This window comes from Leucoraja erinacea, chromosome 18 (genome assembly GCF_028641065.1).
Source record: "Leucoraja erinacea ecotype New England chromosome 18, Leri_hhj_1, whole genome shotgun sequence".
Lineage (NCBI taxonomy): Eukaryota > Metazoa > Chordata > Chondrichthyes > Rajiformes > Rajidae > Leucoraja > Leucoraja erinaceus.
In genome coordinates, this window is record NC_073394.1 from 2516243 (window position 1) to 2536948 (window position 20706).

Consider the following 20706-nt stretch of genomic DNA (forward strand, 5'->3'; position numbering starts at 1 on the left):
GTCCAACCTGCCCACATTTGGCCAATATAGAAACATAGAAAATAGGTGCAGGAGTAGGCCATTCGGCCCTTAGAGCCAGCACCGCCATTCAATATGATCATGGCTGATCATCCAACTCAGTATCCTGTACCTGCCTTCTCTCCATACCCCCTGATCCCTTTAGCCACAAGGGCCACATCTAACTCCCTATCTTATCTTTTCCTGATCTATCTACCCCTCTTGATGGGACGGTCATGTGCTGAGAGAATGGAGCGGCTGGGCTTGTACACTCTGGAGTTTAGAAGGATCAGAGGATATCTTATTGAAACATATAAGATTATTAAGGGTTTGGACACGTTAGAGGCAGGAAACATGTTCCCGATGTTGGGGGAGTCCAGAACCAGGGGCCACAGTTTAATAATAAGGGGTAAGCCATTTAGAACAGAGAAGAGGAAACACTTTTTCACACACAGAGTGGTGAGTCTGTGGAATTCTCTGCCTCAGGCCGGTGGAGGCCGGTTCTCTGGATACTTTCAAGAGAGAGCTAGATAGGGCTCATAAAGATAGGGGAGTCAGGGGATATGAGTCAGGAGAAGGCAAGAATGGGGTACTGATTGGGGATGATCAGCCATGATCACATCGAATGATGGTGCTGGCTCAAAGGGCCGAATGTCCCACTCCTGCACCTATTGTCTAAATGTCTGTTAAATTATGTTATAAGTACCTGCCTCAACCACTTCCACTGGCACATCGTTAGATAAACATTTCCTGTCTATGTACCTGTCCAAATGCTGTTATAGTACCTGCCCCAACTAATAAGCCATTGATGGAGTCATGGAGCCCTACAGCACTGTGAAAACAGGCCCTTCAGCCCAACTCTTCCATGCTGTCCAAGTTGCCCTAACTAAGTTAGTCGCATTTGCCCTTGTTTGGCCCATATCCCTCTCAACCTTTTCCAAACCATGTACCTGTCCTAATGTCTTTTAAATGCTGTTCTAGTCCCTGCCTCAGCTACTGTGTGTTAATACTATATATATATATATATATATATGTTACCACACAGATTATGCTTGGTGCACGTTCCTTATGTCACTCATACTGCTGATCTGCCGACAGACCTGATTGTAAGTTCTCTCTCTCTCTCACTCTCTCTCACTAGTTAGACTAGCTGAATGCATGGAGATGAAAGCACTTAGTGTTACCTCCACAGAGTTGCTAATAAAAGACTATGGATTCTAATCACTATGTGTGAGTCTGATCATTTCAACAGCTCGTTCCATGCACCCACCACTGTTTATGTGGATAAAGTTGCCTTTAGGTGAGAGGGGGAAAGTGTCAATGTTGTGCCAGGCAGGGTGTTACACAGAGGGTGGTGAATGTGTGGAATACGCTGCCATGGGTGGTGGTGAAAGCAGATATGATGGCGGCTTTTAGGTAGGTACATGGATATTCAGGGGATGGAGGGATATGGATTATGCACAGACAGGTGGGATTAGTTTACTCTGGCATTGGGTTCAGCACAGACCTTGTGGGCCGAAGGGCCTGTTCCTATGTAGTACTACTTAGTTTAGTTTAGAGATACTGTGATATCTGTACAGAGTTTGTACGTTTTCCCCGTGACATGCGTGGGTTGTCTCCGAGATCTTCGGTTTCCTCCCACACTCCAAAGACGTACAGGTTTGTAGGTTAATTGGCTTGGTGTAAATGTGAAATTGTCCCGAGTGTGTGTAGGATAGTGTTAGTGTGCAGGGAGCACTAGTTGGCACGGACTCGGTGGGCCGAAGGGCCTGTTTCCGCGCTGTATCTCTGTACATGGTGGCACAGCGGTAGAGTTCCTGCCTTTTATATTCAATATAATATTATATAAGTATGATATTAGATTTGCTGATTCAGCCTTTATCTTCATGGCTTCATCTAATAAGTCTGGGAGCATATTATAATAGTCTTTTGTATATTTTTTCAGATAATCACGGATTTGAAGATATTTAAAATATTGATTATTTTTCAAGTTATATTTCAGTTGTAATTGTTGAAATGGTAATAATTTCCCTAATTCATTCAGGTCTCCGAGCGTTTTGATTCCCATTCTTTCCCATTGTGTAAATGATTTATCTATAATTGAGGGTTTAAACGAAGGGTTATTGGCTATTGGCATTAGCAGAGATAGATTTCTTAATTTTAAGTTCTGTTTTATTTGTTTCCAAGTTCTAATTGTACTATGTATCATTGGATTTTTATTATAATGTTTGTTATTCAAATTCGTTGGTGAGAGGAGAGTTGCTCCTGTATTACCAGGAGCGCAGTCTTCTCTCTCCATTATAATCCAATCCACCTGCTGGGCAGAGTTGTCCAGCAGGTGAATCATATTTTTAATATTTACTGCCCAATTATAGTACATAAAGTTAGGGATAACAAGATTTAAAAGACATTCGGATTAAATTGGAACCAGATATAAAACTGATCACTTTAGGTATGTCAGATGCCTTCTCTAAATTAACGATATTCCAAAGACGTTTCCTCAACTACGGCCTAATAACAGCGAGAAAATTAATACTAAAATTCTTTAACAGAGAACAGTCCCTACAGTGAAGATGTGGATTACTGATCAGTCCGAGACACTACATTTGGAAAATATTAGGCTTGTCTTGGCGGAAAAAGCAGATCAGTTTCTCAAGACATCGTTCCCTTTTACTGAATTTCTGCAACAACAGAATGGTTTTGTTTTTTTTTTCCTTTTTTTAAAATTTAGGTTCTAACATTAAAAATGAAGCTGTACAATAATTGTATAACTGTTATGTCGAACGCCTTATCCCTGTACAATCGCTTCTGTCATGTTGAAGGTTTGGAGGGAGTGTGAGCCAAACGCGGGTAGGTGGGACTAGGATAGATGGGGCATGTTTACGGTGTGGGCAAGTTGGGCTGAAAGGCCTTTTTCCACTCTCCATGAATTCCTATAGCATCTTTGTACATGGAATTATTACTGCACATTTAATAACATCCCCCTAAAACAAAGAACATCAGTTTAAACCTTTAAGAGGGAACTGCAGATGCTGGAAAATCGAAGGTAGACGAAAATGCTGGAGAAACTCTGCGGGTGAGGCAAATAGTAACACGAGTCGCTGGCCTTCTTTTGGGGGATGCAGAGCAGAATGAAGCCATTAGCCTCCAAAGATATATCTAAGACTAGTTTCTTGCCAACAGGCTTATCTGGCTCTTGGTTGTGGAGCAGGGATTACTAGAAGTGAATAGCTACTGACTTATCTGAAACAATGACATTGCAGGTGAACAAATGCAACGCTGTTTACCTCGAAATAGAAAGGTCAGCCCAAATTTGTCCAATCTCTTCTTAATGTTAATATCTTCTAATGCACGCAGCAGCATGGTAAACCTTCCCTGAGCCCTCTCCAAAGCCTCTGTATATTTCCTGTAATTGGGCATCCAGAACCGCACACAATGCTCCAAATGCTGCCCGACTAATGACGCCGCAACATGGTTTCCTGATACTCATAACGGACGACCACACCCATGAAGGCAAGAGCACCATTTGCTTTCTGTACAGTTTTATCGACAGTATACGTTGATCTAAACCGCAAACCGTGATCTAAATAGTAAAGTAAACCAGTGGGAAGTGGCCGATTCGGAAATACAAGCCGCTGAGAATGTTCTTCCGTTCCGACATCGGAGTTCCATCATCCTGGCGAGAGGGCTTGAACATCGGGCCGCCCGTAGCGGCGACTGCGGGGGGGCTCGCGAAGCCCCGAGGAGGAGGACTGAATCTTGGTGCCTTCCCTCACAGTGGGGAACTTTGATTCCGCAGCGTAGAGATGTTCATATTAAAGCTATTCTTGCTATATTTAGGCACTACTATTGGGCAGCCAATGCTAGAGCTCTGATTTACTGGCAATGGGGATTCCCAGATGAACCTTTGGATAATAATAATAATACCCCTTTGTGGCTAAACATTGAAAACACAGCAGTGAAAAATTCCTCCCTCTGTACTTTGTTTTTTTCCAAAACAGAATCCCCACATAAGTTGGTTGGTGAGAACTTCACTTTAAGAAATTCTATTCGAATTTTAAATCAGATAAGAAGTTTCAGTACATTGTCAAATGTCTCTATTTACACCCCCATATGTCACAACCACTCCTTTTTGCCATCACAGACGGGTGGGGTGTTTGCTGTCTGGAGGTACAAGGGCCTTGCGACCCTCAGAGATCTATATATTGACAAAAAGTTTGCTTTGTTTAATCAGCTGAAATCAAAATTTAACCTTTCCAACTCTCATTTTTTTCGCTATCGCCAAATTAGGCACTACGTTAAAGATCAAATTGCAAATTTTCAAACCATGCCTGACAGTTGCCCACTCTATGAGCTCCTGCAGCTTCCTCCAGACTCCAAACATCTAATATCTCGCTTTGTGAGTCTATTCACCACCTCTGTATCCACTACCCATCTGAAAGAAGCCTGGTCTACTGAGCTGAATTTCGAGGTGTCTGACGCCACTTGGAATGAAGGTCTGACCAGAATCCAAACTTGTTCGATCAATGTCAGGTATAAACTGATTCAGTTTACAGTCATCCACAGACTCCATTACTCAAAGACCAAATTACATCGAATCTACCCTGCTATTTCTCCGCTGCAAATAGCCGCATACAGATGCAAAAGTCAGATGGTTCTTTAACACATATTTTCTGGCTCTGTCCTCATATACAAAGATACTGGTCTAAAATATTTAAGTGGTTTTCTGGGGTCTATGGAAAAGATATTCTCCCTGATCCAGAACTGGCACTTTTTGGATGCTCAGAGACTGCTTTGTACTTCACGTCTGAAGAACAACAAGCACTGATGCATGGTATGGTGGCAGCCAAGAAAATGATCCTAACAGACTGGAAATCATCTACACCCCCCTGCTTCGAAAAATGGCTCAATGAAATGATAATAATCATACAGATGGAAAGGATACGCTTCTACAACTCCAAGGTACCAAACAACTTTTTAAGTGTTTGGGGACCATTTATCAACCATCTCAAAGTCCAATAATTTCATAATTTCATATTATCTGCAGTGATGTAGTCCTGAGACCTTTACTTCTGCTTTTGCAATGCATGACTGTGTAGCACCATGTGGATTGTACCAATACTGTTATGTCTGGCCGCTTTGGTTTATTATTATTTATTTTTTTTTATTATTTTTTTTTTTCCTTCCTTTTTTTTCCTGTCGTCTTTTTCAGTTTTTATTTATTTTTTTGTTTGTTTTGTTCTGTTTTGTTAAAAAATTGTATAAAATAATAAAAAATATTAAAACGATTCTTGCTGTTGAGGGAGTGCAGCGTAGGTTCACCAGGTTAATTCCCAGGATGGCGGGACTGTCATATGCTGAGAGAATGGAGCAGCTGGGCTTGTACACTCGGGAGATTAGAAGGATGAGAGGAGATCTAATTGAAACATATAAGATGGTTAAGGGCTTGGACACGCTAGAGGCAGGAAACATGTTCCCGATGTTAGGGGAGTCCAGAACCAGGGGCCACACAGTTTAAGAATAAGGGGTAAGCCATTTAGAACAGAGATGGGGAAACACTTTTTCTCAGAGAGTGGTGAGTCCGTGGAATTCTCTGCCTCAGAGAACTCCACTGCTGGTGGAGGCCGGTTCTCTGGATGCTTTCATGAGAGAGCTAAATAGGGCTCTTAAAAATAGCGGAGTCAGGGGATATGGGGAGAAGGCAGGAACGGGGTACTGATTGGGGATGATCAGCCATGATCACATTGAATGGCGGTGCTGGCTCGAAGGGCCAAATGGCCTACTCCTGCACCTATTGTCCATTGTCTATAAAGTCTATCGTGTGTTGTGCTCTTTTTTATTCGTGTGGCTGTATGGTGACCACAAATTTCATTCTACCAGTTGGTGCACGTGACAATAAATGTCCCTTCAACGCTTGATCTCTCTAGATCTCAAGAGCCCTCCACACATCAAAATGGTTACATTCCCCTCGCGGGAAATACACACAAAATGCCGGAGTAACTCTATATTGAGAAAGCAAGGGATGAATTTTGTTTCAAAATGTGTGCAGCTTTTTGTCAACTTTTGGCAAGTATAGGTTTTATATATCTATTGATATGGGGTGTTGATTCTTAACAAGAAAGCCACTTCAATTTACTTTGATCTAAATTAATGCTCTTAAACCATATATTTAATGGCTTAGGAACACCAAAGACATGCCCAAGGTGCTGGAGTAACTCAGCGGGTCAGGCAGCATCTGTGGAGAACATGGATAGGTGACGTTTCACAGAGTGCTGGAGTAACTCAGCGGGTCAGGCAGCATTTGTGGAGAACATGGATAGGTGACGTTTCACAGAGTGCTGGAGTAACTCAGCGGGTCAGGCAGCATCTGTGGAGAGAAGGAATGGGTGACGTTTCACAGAGTGCTGGAGTAACTCAGCGGGTCAGGCAGCATCTCTGAAGAGAAGGAATGGGTGACGTTTCGGGTCGCGACCTTTCTTCAGACTGATGTGGAGATGGGGGAGGGGCGGGAACATGGATAGGTGACGTTTCACAGAGTGCTGGAGTAACTCAGCGGGTCAGGCAGCATCTGTGGAGAACATGGATAGGCGACGTTTCACAGAGTGCTGGAGTAAATCAGTGAGTCTCAGATCAAGGAAGAACAGGAAGACATTGAGACCTTCCTGGTTGGGGATGGAGGTGCAGAGATCATAAGAGATAGGTGCAGAATTTGGCCATTCAGCCTATCAAGTTTACTCCGCCATTCAATCTTGGCTGATCTATCTTTCCATCTCACCCCATTCTCCAGCTTTCTCCCCATAACCTCCGACACCCGTACTAATCAATAATCTACTGTTTCTATCTCTGCCATAACAATGGCCACTTGGCCTCTACAGCCTTCTGTGGCAAATAATTCCCCAGATTCACCACCCTCTGACTAAAGAAATTCCTCCTCATCTCCTTGCTAAAAGAACATCCAAAAATTCTGAGGCTGTGCCCTCTAGTCCTAGACTCGCCCACAAGTGGAAACATCCTCTCCACATCCACTCTATCCAAGCTATGATTAGAGAGGGAATGGGTGTCCATGGTAGAGATGCAGCAATGGGAATTAATAACTGAAAGTGATTGAAGAGTTGAGGAAGTAGATGGGCAGGTACTGGACAAGAGTGTGGAATTAAGGCATTTGGAAATGAAACTTTGCAACCCCTCCTCCCTCCCTAACACAACATTGCAACTGCCCACCATTCACAACACGCAACCTGATGAACTGCTCCCCTCCCCCATTCCCATCTGTAACACACAACCTTGTAACCAGCCCCCCTCATAGCACACAACCTTGTAACCTGCCCCTCTCCTCAACTAAATCTTGTAAACATCTCCCTCTCTTCAACAAAACCTTGTAACCAGCCCCCTTCTCAACACAACCTTAAGAGGGAGTTAGATGTGGCCCTTGTGGCCAAGGGGATCGGAGGGTATGGAGAGAAGGCAGGTACGGGATACTGAGTTGGATGATCAGCCATGATCATATTAAATGGCGGTGCAGGCTCGAAGGGCCGAATGGCCTACTCCTGCACCTAATTTCTATGTTTCTATGAAAGGTAGACACAAAATGCTGGAGTAACTCAGCGGGTGAGGCAGCATCTCTGGAGAGAAGGAATGGGTGATGTTTCGGGTTGAGACCCTTCTTCAGATTGATGTCGGGGGAGGGGGCGGGACAGAGATTGAATTTAGTGGAAACAGTAAAACTAGTGGGAGAACTGGGAAGGGGAAGGGGAAGGAGGGAGAAGTCAATGTTCATACCGCTGGGGTGGAAGCTACCCGAGCAAAATATGAGGTGCTGTTCCTCCAATTTGCGGTGGCCCTCACTCTGACACTGGAGGAGGCCCAGGCCAGAAAGGTCAGATTGGGAATGGGAGGGGGAGTTGAAGTGCTGAGCAACCGGGAGATCAGGTAGGTTAAGACGGACTGAGCGGAGGTGTTCAGCGAAACGATCGCCGAGCCTGCGCTTGGTCTCGCCGATGTGTGGGGCTGCTGCAGGCAGAAACAATTCCTCAACGATTGGTGTCAAAGAAGGATATGGCATCAAGTTCGGCACTTTGAACTTTGTCGATCATTGAGATCCATTTCTGAAAATTACAGCTTTCAATATGATTTAGTTTGATGTGAAGGTCGTCATCTGGTGGCCATGTATCACATACTGCAAAAGCTCAGGGATAGTTCAGTGTTAGAGCTCTCTCTAGTGGTAAAAAGAAGTAACTCAGCGGGTCAGGCAGCATCTGTGGAGAACATGGATTGGTGAACCACTAAAGTTACTCCAGCACTCTGTGTCTTTCCTTGGTAAAGCCGCATCTGCAGTTCCTTCGTTCTATACATTGAGGTGTTTCATATCATTGTAAAGTACAGACAATAGACAATAGACTATAGGTGCAGCAGTAGGCCATTCGGCCCTTTGAGCTAACACCGCCATTCAATGTGATCATGGCTGATCATCCACAATCAGTACCCCATTCCTGCCTTCTCCCCATATTCCCTGACTCCGCTATCTTTAAGAGCCCTATCTAGCTCTCTCTTGAAAGCATCCAGAGAACCGGCCTCTGAGGCAGAGAATTCCACAGACTCACAACTCTCTGTGAGAAAAAGTGTTTCCTCGTCTCCGTTCTAAATGGCTTACTCGTTATTCTTAAACTGTGGCCACTGGCTCTGGACTCCCCCAACATCGGGAACATATTTCCAGCCTCTACCATGTCCAATCCCCATAATAATCTTATATGTTTCAATAAGATCCCCTGTACAGTCTCTCCGCTGAGAGGATAGCACGCAACAAAAAAGCTTTTCACTGTACCTCAGTACACGTGACAATAAATGAAACAAAACATATCCACTTCTGGTCTTACGGTGGAAGTAAGGTCCTGTTGAAAACATCTGAAGATAATTGGATCCTAAAACACTTTGATCACAGGACTAAGGTTGCAGTTGTATAAGACGTTGGTGAGGCCGCATTTAGGATATTGTGTTCAATTCTGGGCACCATGTTATAGGAGACATATTGTCAAGCTGGAAAGGACACAGAGAAGATTTACGAGGATGTTGCCAGGACTAGAGGGTGTGAGCTATAGGGAGTGGTTGAGTAGTCTGGGTCTCTATTCCATGGAGCACAGGAGGATGAGGGGTGACCTTATAGAGGTGTTCAAAATCATGAGAGGAATAGATCGGGTAGATGCACAGAGTCTCTTGCCCAGAGTAGGGGAATTGAGGGCCAGAGGACAGATTTAAGGTGAAGGGGAAAGATTTAATTGGAATCTGAGGGGTAACTTCTTCACACAAAGGGTGGTGGGTGTATGGAACGAGCTGCCAGATGAGGTAGTTGAGGCAGGGACTATCCCAACATTTAAGGAACAGTTAGACTGGTACATGGATAGGACAGACTTGGAGGGATATGGGCCAAACGCAGGCAGGTGGGACTGGTGTATCTGGGACAAGTTGGCCTGGGTGGGCAAGTTGGGCTGAGGGCCTGTTTCCACACTGTATCACTCTAGGACTCCATGACTCTATGGTACTTACCCATTTCCAGATACTCGTCTACCAGTCCATGGTTGTTCATAGGCTGCAGGTTCCAATCTTGCTCCCACTGAGGTAGGTAATACTTGCTCGCCTCATCGTGACTGGCTCGCTTCACCTTTCTCCGTGACCACCAGTTCTGTAACAATCTGCATTGGCCCAGGGATTATTGAAGTGACTGAGCTCAGACCCACTCTGTACAATATGTTCATATTTGACAGCAATTGCCTTTCATTCCATTTCTCCCTCGTTCCCACGCATACACACGCACGCACACACACACAGCACAGGCACACGCACACACACACACACACACACACACACAGCACACGCACACGCACACACACACGCACACGCACACACGCACACAGACAAGCACAGGCACACACACACACACGCATACACACACACACACACACACGCACACACACACACACACGCACACACACACATACACACACGTACACACACGTGCACACACACACACACACACACACACACACGCTCTTAGTGACAGCATAGCAATTCAATGGTAGACACAAATGCTGGAGAAACTCAGCAGGTGAGGCAGCATCTATGGCGGGAAGGAATAGGTGACGTATCTGGTGCTGGCAGTGCTGGCTCGAAGTTCCCGCCCCTCCCCCACCTCCACATCAGTCTGAAGAAGGATCTCGACCAGAGACGTCACCTATTTCCTTCGCTCCATAGATGCTGCTGCACCCGCTGAGTTTCTCCAGCATTTTTGTCTATCTTTGATTTTCCAGCATCTGCAGTTCCTTCTTAAACCGAACAATTCAACGTAACTTTTTTTGTCACACGCCACACCGATGCACAGTGAAATGTTAGTTTAGTTTGGTGATACAGCGAGGAAACAGGCCCTTTGGTACATTTCCGACCAGCGACCCCCCGCACACTAACACCATCCTACACACACTAGGGACAATTTGCATTTACACCAAGCCGATTAACCTACAAACCTGCACGTCTCTGGAGTGTGGGAGGAAACCGAAGATCTCGGAGAAAACCCACGCAGGTTACGGGAAGAACGTGCAACCACCGTATAGACAGCACCCGTAGTCGGGTTCAAAACCGGGTCTCTGGCGCTGTGAGGCAGCAGTTCTACCCGCTGCGCCACCGTGACGCCAAATGCAGACAACCAGGTAAACTCATGCAGCAGGCTTCACCTCGACAGTGCACGTGTGTCGCCAATTGGAACAAACGTTCAAGCCGAATGTTCCCATCTCCTGCAACCGCGCGCTGGTCAGATCGTCATGCGGATCAGAACTGCTTTTATATAAGGAAAGAAAATCACAAAATAAACCCGAAGATGCACATTCTTTGATATTGTCCCCAAAATCAGCAAATCAAACAAAGGTGGACAGGGGAGGCGTGATAGGAGCAGAATCAGGCCACTCGGCCCATCAGGTCTACTCCGCCATTCTATCACGGCTGATCTATCTCTCCCTGCTAACCGAGTTCATGGATAATTTGGCTTGTTCAGCCCCGCAGGTTGGTTTTACCAGGCAGCCGAGGATAAATGCAGGGAAAATATTCCCAATGTTGGGCGAGTCCAGAACCAGGGGCCACAGTCTTAGAGTAAAGGGGATGTCATTTAAGACTGAGGTTAGAAAAAACTTTTTCACCCAGAGAGTTGTGAATTTGTGGAATTCCCTGCCACAGAGGGCAGTGGAGGCCAAGTCACTGGATGGATTTAAGAGAGAGTTAGATTGAGCTCTAGGGGTTAGTGTAGTCAAGGGATATGGGGAGAAGGCAGGCACGGGTTATTGACTGAGGATGATCAGCCATGATCACAATGAATGGCGGTGCTGGCTCGAAGGGCCGAATGGCCTCCTCCTGCACCTATTTTTGATGTTTCTAAAAGAGAAATCTCACGGGTATCCGAGCTCCATGAAGTTGTTCCACATTTGCTTCAGCACCATGATGATGCCCATCTGCATACACAGGTCGATCAGGCAGCCGCTAGGATGACACAGCAGCAAGAACAAGGCAACGGTTCAGCGTTTTGCACGTCAAAGGGCGAGTCGCTGCTTTACTGCGCTTGCAGCGCCAGGGACCCGGGTTCGATCCCCACCGCGGGACCTACCTCTGTACGGAGTCTGTACTGTTCCATACAGTTTAGTTTATTGCCACAGGTGCAGTGAAAAGCCTTTTGTTGCGTGTTAACCAGCGGAAAGACAACACATGATTACAATCCAGCCACTCACAGTGTACAGATACATGGTCTCCTAATCTGAGGAAAGACATTCTTGCCATAGAGGGAGTACAGAGAAGGTTCACCAGACTGATTCCTGAGATGGCAGGACTTTCATATGAAGAAAGACTGGATAGACTCGGCTTGTACACGCTAGAATTTAGAAGATTGAGGGGGGGTCTTATAGAAACTTACAAAATTCTTAAGGGGTTGGACAGGCTAGATGCAGGAAGATTGTTCCCGGTGTTGGGGAAGTCCAGAACTAGGGGGTCACAGTTTAAGGATAAGAGGGAAGTCTTTTAGGACCGAGATGAGAAAATCATTTTTTACACAGAAAGTGTTGAATCTCTGGAATTCTCTGCCACAGAAGGTAAAAGTTGAGGCCAGTTCATTGGCTATATTTAAGAGGGAGTTAGATGTGGCCCTTGTGGCTAAAGGGATCAGGGGATATGGAGAGAAGGCAGGGATGGGATACCGAGTTGGATGATCAGCCATGATCATATTGAATGGCGGTGCAGGCTCGAAGGGCCGAATGGCCTACTCCTGCACCGATTTTCTATGTTTCTATGATAAGGGATCATAGTTAAAATAAGAATATTGAAGAGTGTGGAGCGATTGTAATATGTGATTGTAGTTCTGTTTCTGGGGCCAGCGCGCAAATAGCCGGCTGCGTGGGTTTCCTCCAGGAGCTCTGGTTTCCTCCCACACTCAAAACGCGTGCAGGGGTGTAGACTAATTGGTTTCTGTAAGTTGTACTCAGTGTGTAGGATAGAACTGATCCCTGGTCGGCGTGGACTCAGGCCGAAGGGCCTGTTTCAATGCTGTATCTCTAAACGAAAGTAAAAGACACCGCATGGAAACAGGCCCTTCGGCCCACCGAGTCCATGCTGACCAGCGATCCCCGCACACTTGCACTGTTCTGCACACTCTAGGGACAATTTTACAGATGACTATTAGCCTACGAAACCGCACGTCTTTGGAGTGTGGGAGGAAACCGGAGCACCCGGTGAAAACCCACGCAGGAGAACTTACAAACTCCGTACAGACAGCACCCGTAGTCGGGATGGAACCGGGTTCTCTGGTGCTGTGAGGCAGCAACTCTACCGCTGCGCCACCGTGCCGCTATTAGATTGAGCAGAACACACAGGAAGACAACTGTACATTCAAACCCGCTGCAGATATAGATAGACACAAGTAACTGCAGATACCAGTTAAAAAAGGTACAAAGTGCTGGAGTAACTCAGTAGGTCAGGTTGCATCTCTGGAGAACATGGATAAGGCCATTAATAGAACATGAGTAGGCGGAAGAAGGGTCCCGACCCGAAACATCACCTATCCATGTTCTCCACAGATGCTGCCTGACCTGCTGAGTTACTCCAGCACTCTGTGAAACGTTACCTATCCATGTTCTCCCCAGATGCTGCCTGACCCGCTGAGTTACTCCAGCACTCTGTGAAACGTTACCTATCCATGTTCTCCCCAGATGCTGCCTGACCCGCTGAGTTACTCCAGCACTCTGTGAAACGTCACCTATCCATGTTCTCCACTCTCCACAGATGCTGCCTGACCCGCTGAGTTACTCCAGCACTCTGTGAAACATTACCTATCCATGTTCTCCACAGATGCTGCCTGACCCGCTGAGTTACTCCAGCACTCTGTGTCTTTTTCTGCAGATGTAGGTAAGTACTGTCCACCAAAACACCCCCCCCCCCCACAACTTAATTTAATTGATTGATAGAGACAGCATGGAAAGAGGCCCTTCGGCCCACCAAGTCCACGCTGGCCATCGATCACGTGTTCAAATTGTTCTATGTTATCCCACCTTCTGATCCATTCCCAACTCACCAGGGGCAACTTACAGAGTGTCGATTAACCTTCAAACCTGCACGTCTTTGGCATGTGGTGAGTAGTGTGTAGGGATTGGATGAGAAAATACTAGTTTGACTGTCGCCCTGTTGAGTTTCACCTACCCCACAGCCACCAATGGACCTTTGTGGGCTCAAACTTTCTTGATCATTGGTGCATTTTACATAGGTTTCATTTATTTGTTCTATTTACCATCAATATCTCTTGTTTCCCTCCTCCCTGACACTCAGTCTGAAGAAGGGCCTCGACCCGAAACGTCACCCATTCCTTTTTCCTGAGATGCTGCCTGTCCCGCTGAGTTACACCAGCATTTTGTGTCTATCTTCGGTCTAAACCAGCATCTGCAGTTCGTTCCTACACACGGAACTAGTGTAAACAGGTGATCGATGGACAGCATGGGCTCGGTGGGCCGAATGGTCTAGTTCTAATGCTGTGCCTTTGCAATCAATCAAAAATGTCAACTAAAATAAAAGAATAGTGCAAGGCTTGGGTGGATTGGATACGGAGAGGATGTTGCCACCTGTGGGAAAGTCTAGAACTAGAGGTCATAGCCTCAGAATTCAAGGCCTCTGAGGGCGGGTTCTCTGGATACTTTCAAGAGAGAGCTAGATAGGGCTCTTAAAGATAGAGGAGTCAGGAGATATGGGGAGAAGGCAGGAACAGGGTACAGATTGGGGATGATCAGTCATGATCACATTGAATGGCGGTGCTGGCTGGAAGGGCCGAATGGCCTACTCCTGCACCTATAGTCTATTGACGTTCTTTTCGGAAGGAGATGAGGAGGAATTTCTTTTGAGGGTGGTGAATCTGTGGAATTGTCTGCCATAGAAAGCTGTGGAGGCCAAGTCAAAGCAAGAATTTCATTGTCCTATCTCAGACACATGACAATAAATTCTCTTGAATCTTGAAGTCAGTGGCTATATTTTAGGCAAAGATGGATAGATTTTTGATTAGTACGGGTGACAGGGGTTACGGGGAGAAGGCAGGAGAATGGGGTTAGGAGGGAGAGATAGATCAGCCATGATTGAATGGTGGAGTAGACTTGATGGGCCATTGGGCCTTATGCCCCTGTCCCACTTAGGAAACCTGAACGGAAACCTCAGGAGACTTTGCGCCCCACCAAGGTTTCCATGCGGTTCCTGGTGGTTCCTGGAGGTTTTTGTCAGTCTCCACTACCTGCAACCTCTGGCAACCACCTGCAACCCCCGGAAACCTTGGGTGGGGCGCAAAGTCTCCAGAGGTTTCCGTTCAGGTTTCCTAAGTGGGACAGGGGCATAATTCTACTCCCATCACTTATGATCTTTTGATCCTGTGAAAATAAACTTGCATGTGTTATTATAACAACAGTGAGCCAAATAGCGATAGAAATGATCGTTGCTTTACCTCTTCCAGTCTCCATCGGTGAAACAGCTTGGCATAGGCTCCAGGCCGCCCTGCAAACCTGCCCAACACAACAGGAGATATTAGTTAGTTAGTTAGTTAGTTAGATAGTTAGTTAGGCAATTGTCACGTGTACTGCAATACAGTGAAAAGCGTGCTAACCAGCCAGCGTAATGATAATCGAGCCGGGTTCGATCCCGACTACGGGTGCTGTCACGTACAGTATTCTATTTGACTGGACAGCATGCAAACAAAAGCTATTGACTGTACCTCGGTGCAGATTACATGAATGAGCTAAACGAAATCAGCGATAGAGCTGCTGCCTCACAGCGCCAGAGACCCGGGTTCGATCCCGGCTACAGCTGCTGTCTGTACGGAGTTTGTACGTTCTCCCCGTGACCTGCGTGGATTTTTGCCGAGATTTTCGGTTTCCTCCCAACTGCAAAGACGTGCAAGTTTGTAAGTTAATTGGCTTGCCGTACATGTAAATTGTCACTGGTGTGTGTAGGATAGTGTTAGTGGACGGGGATCGCTGGTCGGCGTGGAGTCGGTGGGCCGAAGGGCCTGTGTCCACGCTGTATCTCTAAACTAAACTAAAAACTATGGCAATAAAACACAATTGACTCTTGACGTAACTATTCTAAGTATGATTCATACATTTAAACCCAAACTGGGATTAAATGCCTTTACTTTAGGATGTACGATACAATGCGATAGAACTTTATCCCAGGAGGGAAATTGATCTGCCGACAGTCATAAAAACACAATGTATCTGAAAAATAAAACATGAGGGAGTGCAGCGTAGGTTCACCAGGTTAATTCCCGGGATGGTGGGACTGACATATGATGAAAGAGTGGGTCGACTGGGCTTATATTCACTGGAATTTAGAAGGATGAGAGGAAAATCTTATAGAAACATATAAAATTCTTAAAAGATTGGACAGGCTATATGCAGGAAAAATGTTCCCCATGTTGGGGGAGTTCAGAACCAGGGGTCACACAGTTTAAAAATAAAGGGTCGGCCATTTAGGACTCAGATAAGAAAAACCTTTTCACCCAGAGAGTTGTGAATCTGTGGAATTCTCTGCCACAGAGGCAGTGGAGGCCAATTCACTGATTGTTTTCTAGAGAGTTAGACAATAGGCAATAGGTGCAGGAGTAGGCCATTTGGCCCTTCGAGCCAGCACCGTCATTCAACGTGATCATGGCTGATCATCCCCAATCAGTACCCCGTTCCTGCCTTCTCCCCATATCCCCTGACTACGCTATCTTTAAGAGCCCTATCTAGCTCTCTCTTGAAAGTATCCAGAAAAAACAGGAACAGGGTACTAATTTTAGATGATCAGCCATGATCATATTGAATGGCGGTGCTGGTTCGAAGGGCTGAATGGCCTACTCCTGCACCTATTTTTCCATGTTTCTATGTTTCGAAAGTGACGAGTGGAAAGGATTGGGGATGAGCAAAGATTGGGAGGGTCAGGGAACAATTGAGCAGCTACGAGTCAGTGAAATAACAGAGACATCGGCCGAGCTTTTCCTGCCTACAGTCCATGTGCCAGCTGAGTGGTATTCCCCACTGCAGCGCTAAATTATTTAACATCCACTCGTTCAACCACTTTACCACTCTCACGTGACTCGACTTCCTTCACCCACAATAGGGCCCAGAAATATGAATGATTGCAGCAACTTACAAACCACTTCTGAAAAGGCACACCTCCAGATTCAGGGGCAGTTTCTTGCCAGCTGTTATCAAAGGGTATCCAAGGTTGCCAGCAAAGGCCAGCAGCATAATCGAGGACCAATTGCACCCCGGTCACTCCCTCTTCTCCCCTCTCCCATCAGGGCATGTGGGACAGAAGTGTGAAAACACACACCTCCAGATTCAGGGACATTTTCAGTTTCAGTTGAGTTTATTGTCACGTGTACCGAGGTACAGTGAAAAGCTTTTGTTGCGTGCTAACCAGTCAACGGAAAGACAATACATGATTACAATCGCGCCGTCCACACTGTACAGATACATAAGGGAATGACGTTCAGTGCAAGGTAAAGCCAGTAAAGTCTGATCAAGGATAGTCTGAGAGTCACCAATGAGGTAGATAGTAGTTCAGCACTGCTCTCTGGTTGTGGTAGGATGGTTCAGTTGCCTGATAACAGCTGGGAAGAAACTGTCCCTGAATCTGGAGGCGTGCGTTTACACATTTCTGTACCTTTTGCCTGATGGAGGAGGGGAGAAGAGAGGGAGTTTCGTCCCAGCTGTTATCAAATAGTATCCAAGGCAAACAGCAAAGGCCAGCGGCATCATCAAGGACCAGTCTCACCCTGGCCACTCCCTCTTCTGAGCTACTATCTACTTTAATCTCACTATCTATCACCCTCGCACTATCTTTAATCGGACTTTACTGGACTTTATCTTGCAGTAAACATGATTCCCTTTATCCTGTAGTTGAGGCAGGTACTATCATAACGTTTAAAAAAACATTTCTACAGGTACATGGATAGGACAGGTTTGGAGGGATGTGGGCCAAACGCAGGCAGGTGGGGCTAGTGTTACTGCAGCACTCTGTGTCCACTTTTGTTCTCATCTCCTGCAGAGAAGTGGCTGGGTTGCTAGTGTAAATGCCACGATGCCTACCTGACGACCCTTCCTCAGACTGACGTCGAGACCCTTCTTCAGACTGATGTGGAGGAGGGGCAGGTTCCCGCCCCTCCGCCATCTCCACATCACTGAAGAAGGGTCTCGACCCGAAACGTCACCCATTCCATCTCTTCAGAGATGCTGCCTGACCCGCTGAGTTACTCCAGCATCGTGTGTCTATCTTCGGTTTAAACCAGCATCTGCAGTTCCTTCCAATATAGATGATATATTTGCATTTGTGAGTATGTGTGTACTGTATATTCACACACTGAATTTGTTTTTCTCCCGTTTATAATACTGTTCCCAGTGTACTATGTTTACACATTGTGTTGTGCTGCTGCAAGTAAGAATGTCATTGTTCTGTCTGGGACACATGACAATAAAACACTCCCGACTCTTGACTCACCTGCCGAGAATGAAAGCAACATAGAAGATGGAGCTGTTGAGATTGACAAACTCAAAGAGGAACATCTTCAAGGCAAAGCTGTTCTCCCATTCTGACTCCGTGCGTGGGTGCTCTGTAAGTCACAAGGTCATAAGGTCATAAGTGATAGGAGTAGAATTAGGCTATTCGGCCCATCAAGTCTACTCCGCCATTCAATCATGGCTGATCTATCTCTCCCTCCTAACTCCGTTCTCCTGCCTTCTCTCCATAACCCCTGACATCCGTACTAATCAAGAATCGATCTATCTCTGCCTTAAATATATCCATTGCCTTGGCCTCCACAGCCGCCTGTGGCAATGAGTTCCACAGATTCACCACCCTCTGACTAAAGAAATTTCTCCTAGTCATAGAGTGATACAGTGTGGAAACAGGCCCTCAGCCCAACTCGCCCACACCGGCCAACAATGTCCCAGTTACACTAGTCCCACTTGCCTGCACCTGGTCCATATCCCTCCAAACTTGTCCTGTCCATGTACCTGTCCAACTGTTTCTTAAACGTTGGGATAGTCCCAGCCTCAACTACCTGCTCTGGCAGCTCGTTCCACACACCCATCACCCTCTGTGTGAAAAAGATTCAGATTCCTATTAAATCTTTTCCCCTTCACCTTGAACCTATGTCCTCTGGTCTTCGATTCCCCTACTCTGGGCAAGAGACTCTACCCGATCTATTCCTCTCATGATTTTGTACACCTCTATAAGATCACCCCTCATCCTCCTATGGAATAGAGACCCAACCTACTCAACCTCTCCCTATAGCTCACACCCTCTAGTCCTGGCAACATCCTCGTAAATCTTTTCTGAACCCTTTCAAGGTTTTCAAGCAAAGCTTTCAAAAGGCCCTTCAAAAAAACCTTTCTGAGATGATAAGTGAATTCACAAGACAATTAGCAATATTCTCATTTCTAACCCCATTTCTAACCCCAAATATTAATTGCTGGACACCATGAATGTAGTTTAGATTAGTGGTTGATCATCTCTGAACCTTTTCAAGCTCGACAACATCTTTCCTATAACATGGTGCCCAGAACTGAACACAACACTCTAGATGCTGTCTCACCAACGTCTTATACAACTGCCACATGACCTTCCAACTTCTATTCTCAATACTCTGACTGATGAAGGCCAAAGTGCCAAAAGGCTTTTTGACCACCTTATCTACCTGCGACTCGACCTTCAAGGTACCATGCATCTGTTCTCCTAGATCCCTCTGCTCTACAACACTACCCAGAGGCCTACCATTCACTGTGTAGGTCCTGCCCATGTTCGCCGTCCCAAAATGCAACACCTCACACTTCTCTGTATTAAATTCCATCAACCATTCCTCCGCCCACCTGGCCAATTGATCCAGATCCTGCTGCAATCGTTCACAACCATCTTCACTATCTGCAAAACCACTAACTTTTGTATCATCAGCAAACTTGCTAATTTTGCCCTGTATGTTCTCATCCAAATCATTGATGTAGATGACAAACAGTAACGGGCCCAACACCGAACCCTGTGGCACACCACTAGTTACAGGCCTCCAGCCTGAGAAGCAACCTTCCACCATCACCCTCTGCTTCCTTCCATGAAGCCAATTTGCCATCCATTCTGCTATCTCTCCTTGGATCCCATGCAATCTAACCTTCCAGAGCAACCTACCATGCGGAACTTTGTCGAATGCCTTACTGAAGTCCATGTACACAACATCTACAGCTCTGCCCTCATCAACCTTTTTGGTCACGTCTTCAAAAAAATCAATCAGATTTGTGAGACACGACCTCCCACGTACAAAACCATGCTGACTATCCCAAATCAGCCCTTGCCCATCCAAATGCCTGTATATCCCATCCCTCATAATACTCTCCAGTAACTTACCAACTACAGATGTTAAGCTCACCGGCCTATAGTTCCCAGCATTTTCCCTGCAGCCCTTCTTGAAAAGAGGCACAACATTTGCCACCCTCCAATCCTCTGGCACCTCTCCTGTAGGTATGTTACAAAACCTACCTGAATCGTCATTGGGAATCTGCCCTCAGCCATGTGCGCGATTTTGGCTCTGTTTGTAGGGGGCGGGTTTAAAACGCGATTTTTACTAGGTTGTACTAATCGCACATGTTCAGCCTAGTAAATCATTAACGAAAAATCGCTGCAAGACCCGGTCGCAAAAGGTATTATTAGTTTTATAGGCCTCGATAATATAGTTCTAATAGTTTTTAAATTACTGTCTCATTCCGCAACCTCTCGCAGCCCCAGGGTTTTATAAAGCAAACAATTAAAGGTATGTACCTTATTTTTACATTAAATGGGGCATATATATAACCCTGAATATCAAGTTATCTATAGCGAGTAGTTCATTTTGGGCTTTTTATATCCCGCAGTATTTTTCTCGGCATTTGAGGGCACTAATCCAGCGCGATGTCAACGTTCTAAACCACCGCGTTCCACATGAACCCACTAGAAAGCCGATTTAAATGGGCATTTATTTACAGCAATTGAACACTAAATTCCTTCCATTTGGCCTATAAATTAATGTAAATTAGATATAAAAATCATGTTATATTGTGAATTATTTGTGAATAATCTTTGGACACTTAGGCTATTTAAAAATGTTAATCTTTCCTTAAGAAATGGGCTTTTGACTATCCAAGATCA

The 20706-nt window shown here is 45.8% G+C and overlaps 1 protein-coding gene across 1 annotated transcript; it reads right to left on the reverse strand.

The window, feature by feature from the left end:
* Window positions 1–7573: 7573 nt before the first annotated feature.
* Window positions 7574–20049, reverse strand: ano3 (anoctamin 3). The gene is made up of 3 exons (XM_055649154.1): window positions 17625–20049; window positions 14996–15053; window positions 7574–9683 (listed from the first exon to the last, which is right to left on the reverse strand). The coding sequence occupies exons 1-3, from the start codon at window positions 17704–17706 to the stop codon at window positions 9509–9511; spliced, it is 315 nt and encodes a 104-aa protein (XP_055505129.1). The 5' UTR covers window positions 17707–20049; the 3' UTR covers window positions 7574–9508.
* Window positions 20050–20706: the final 657 nt, after the last annotated feature.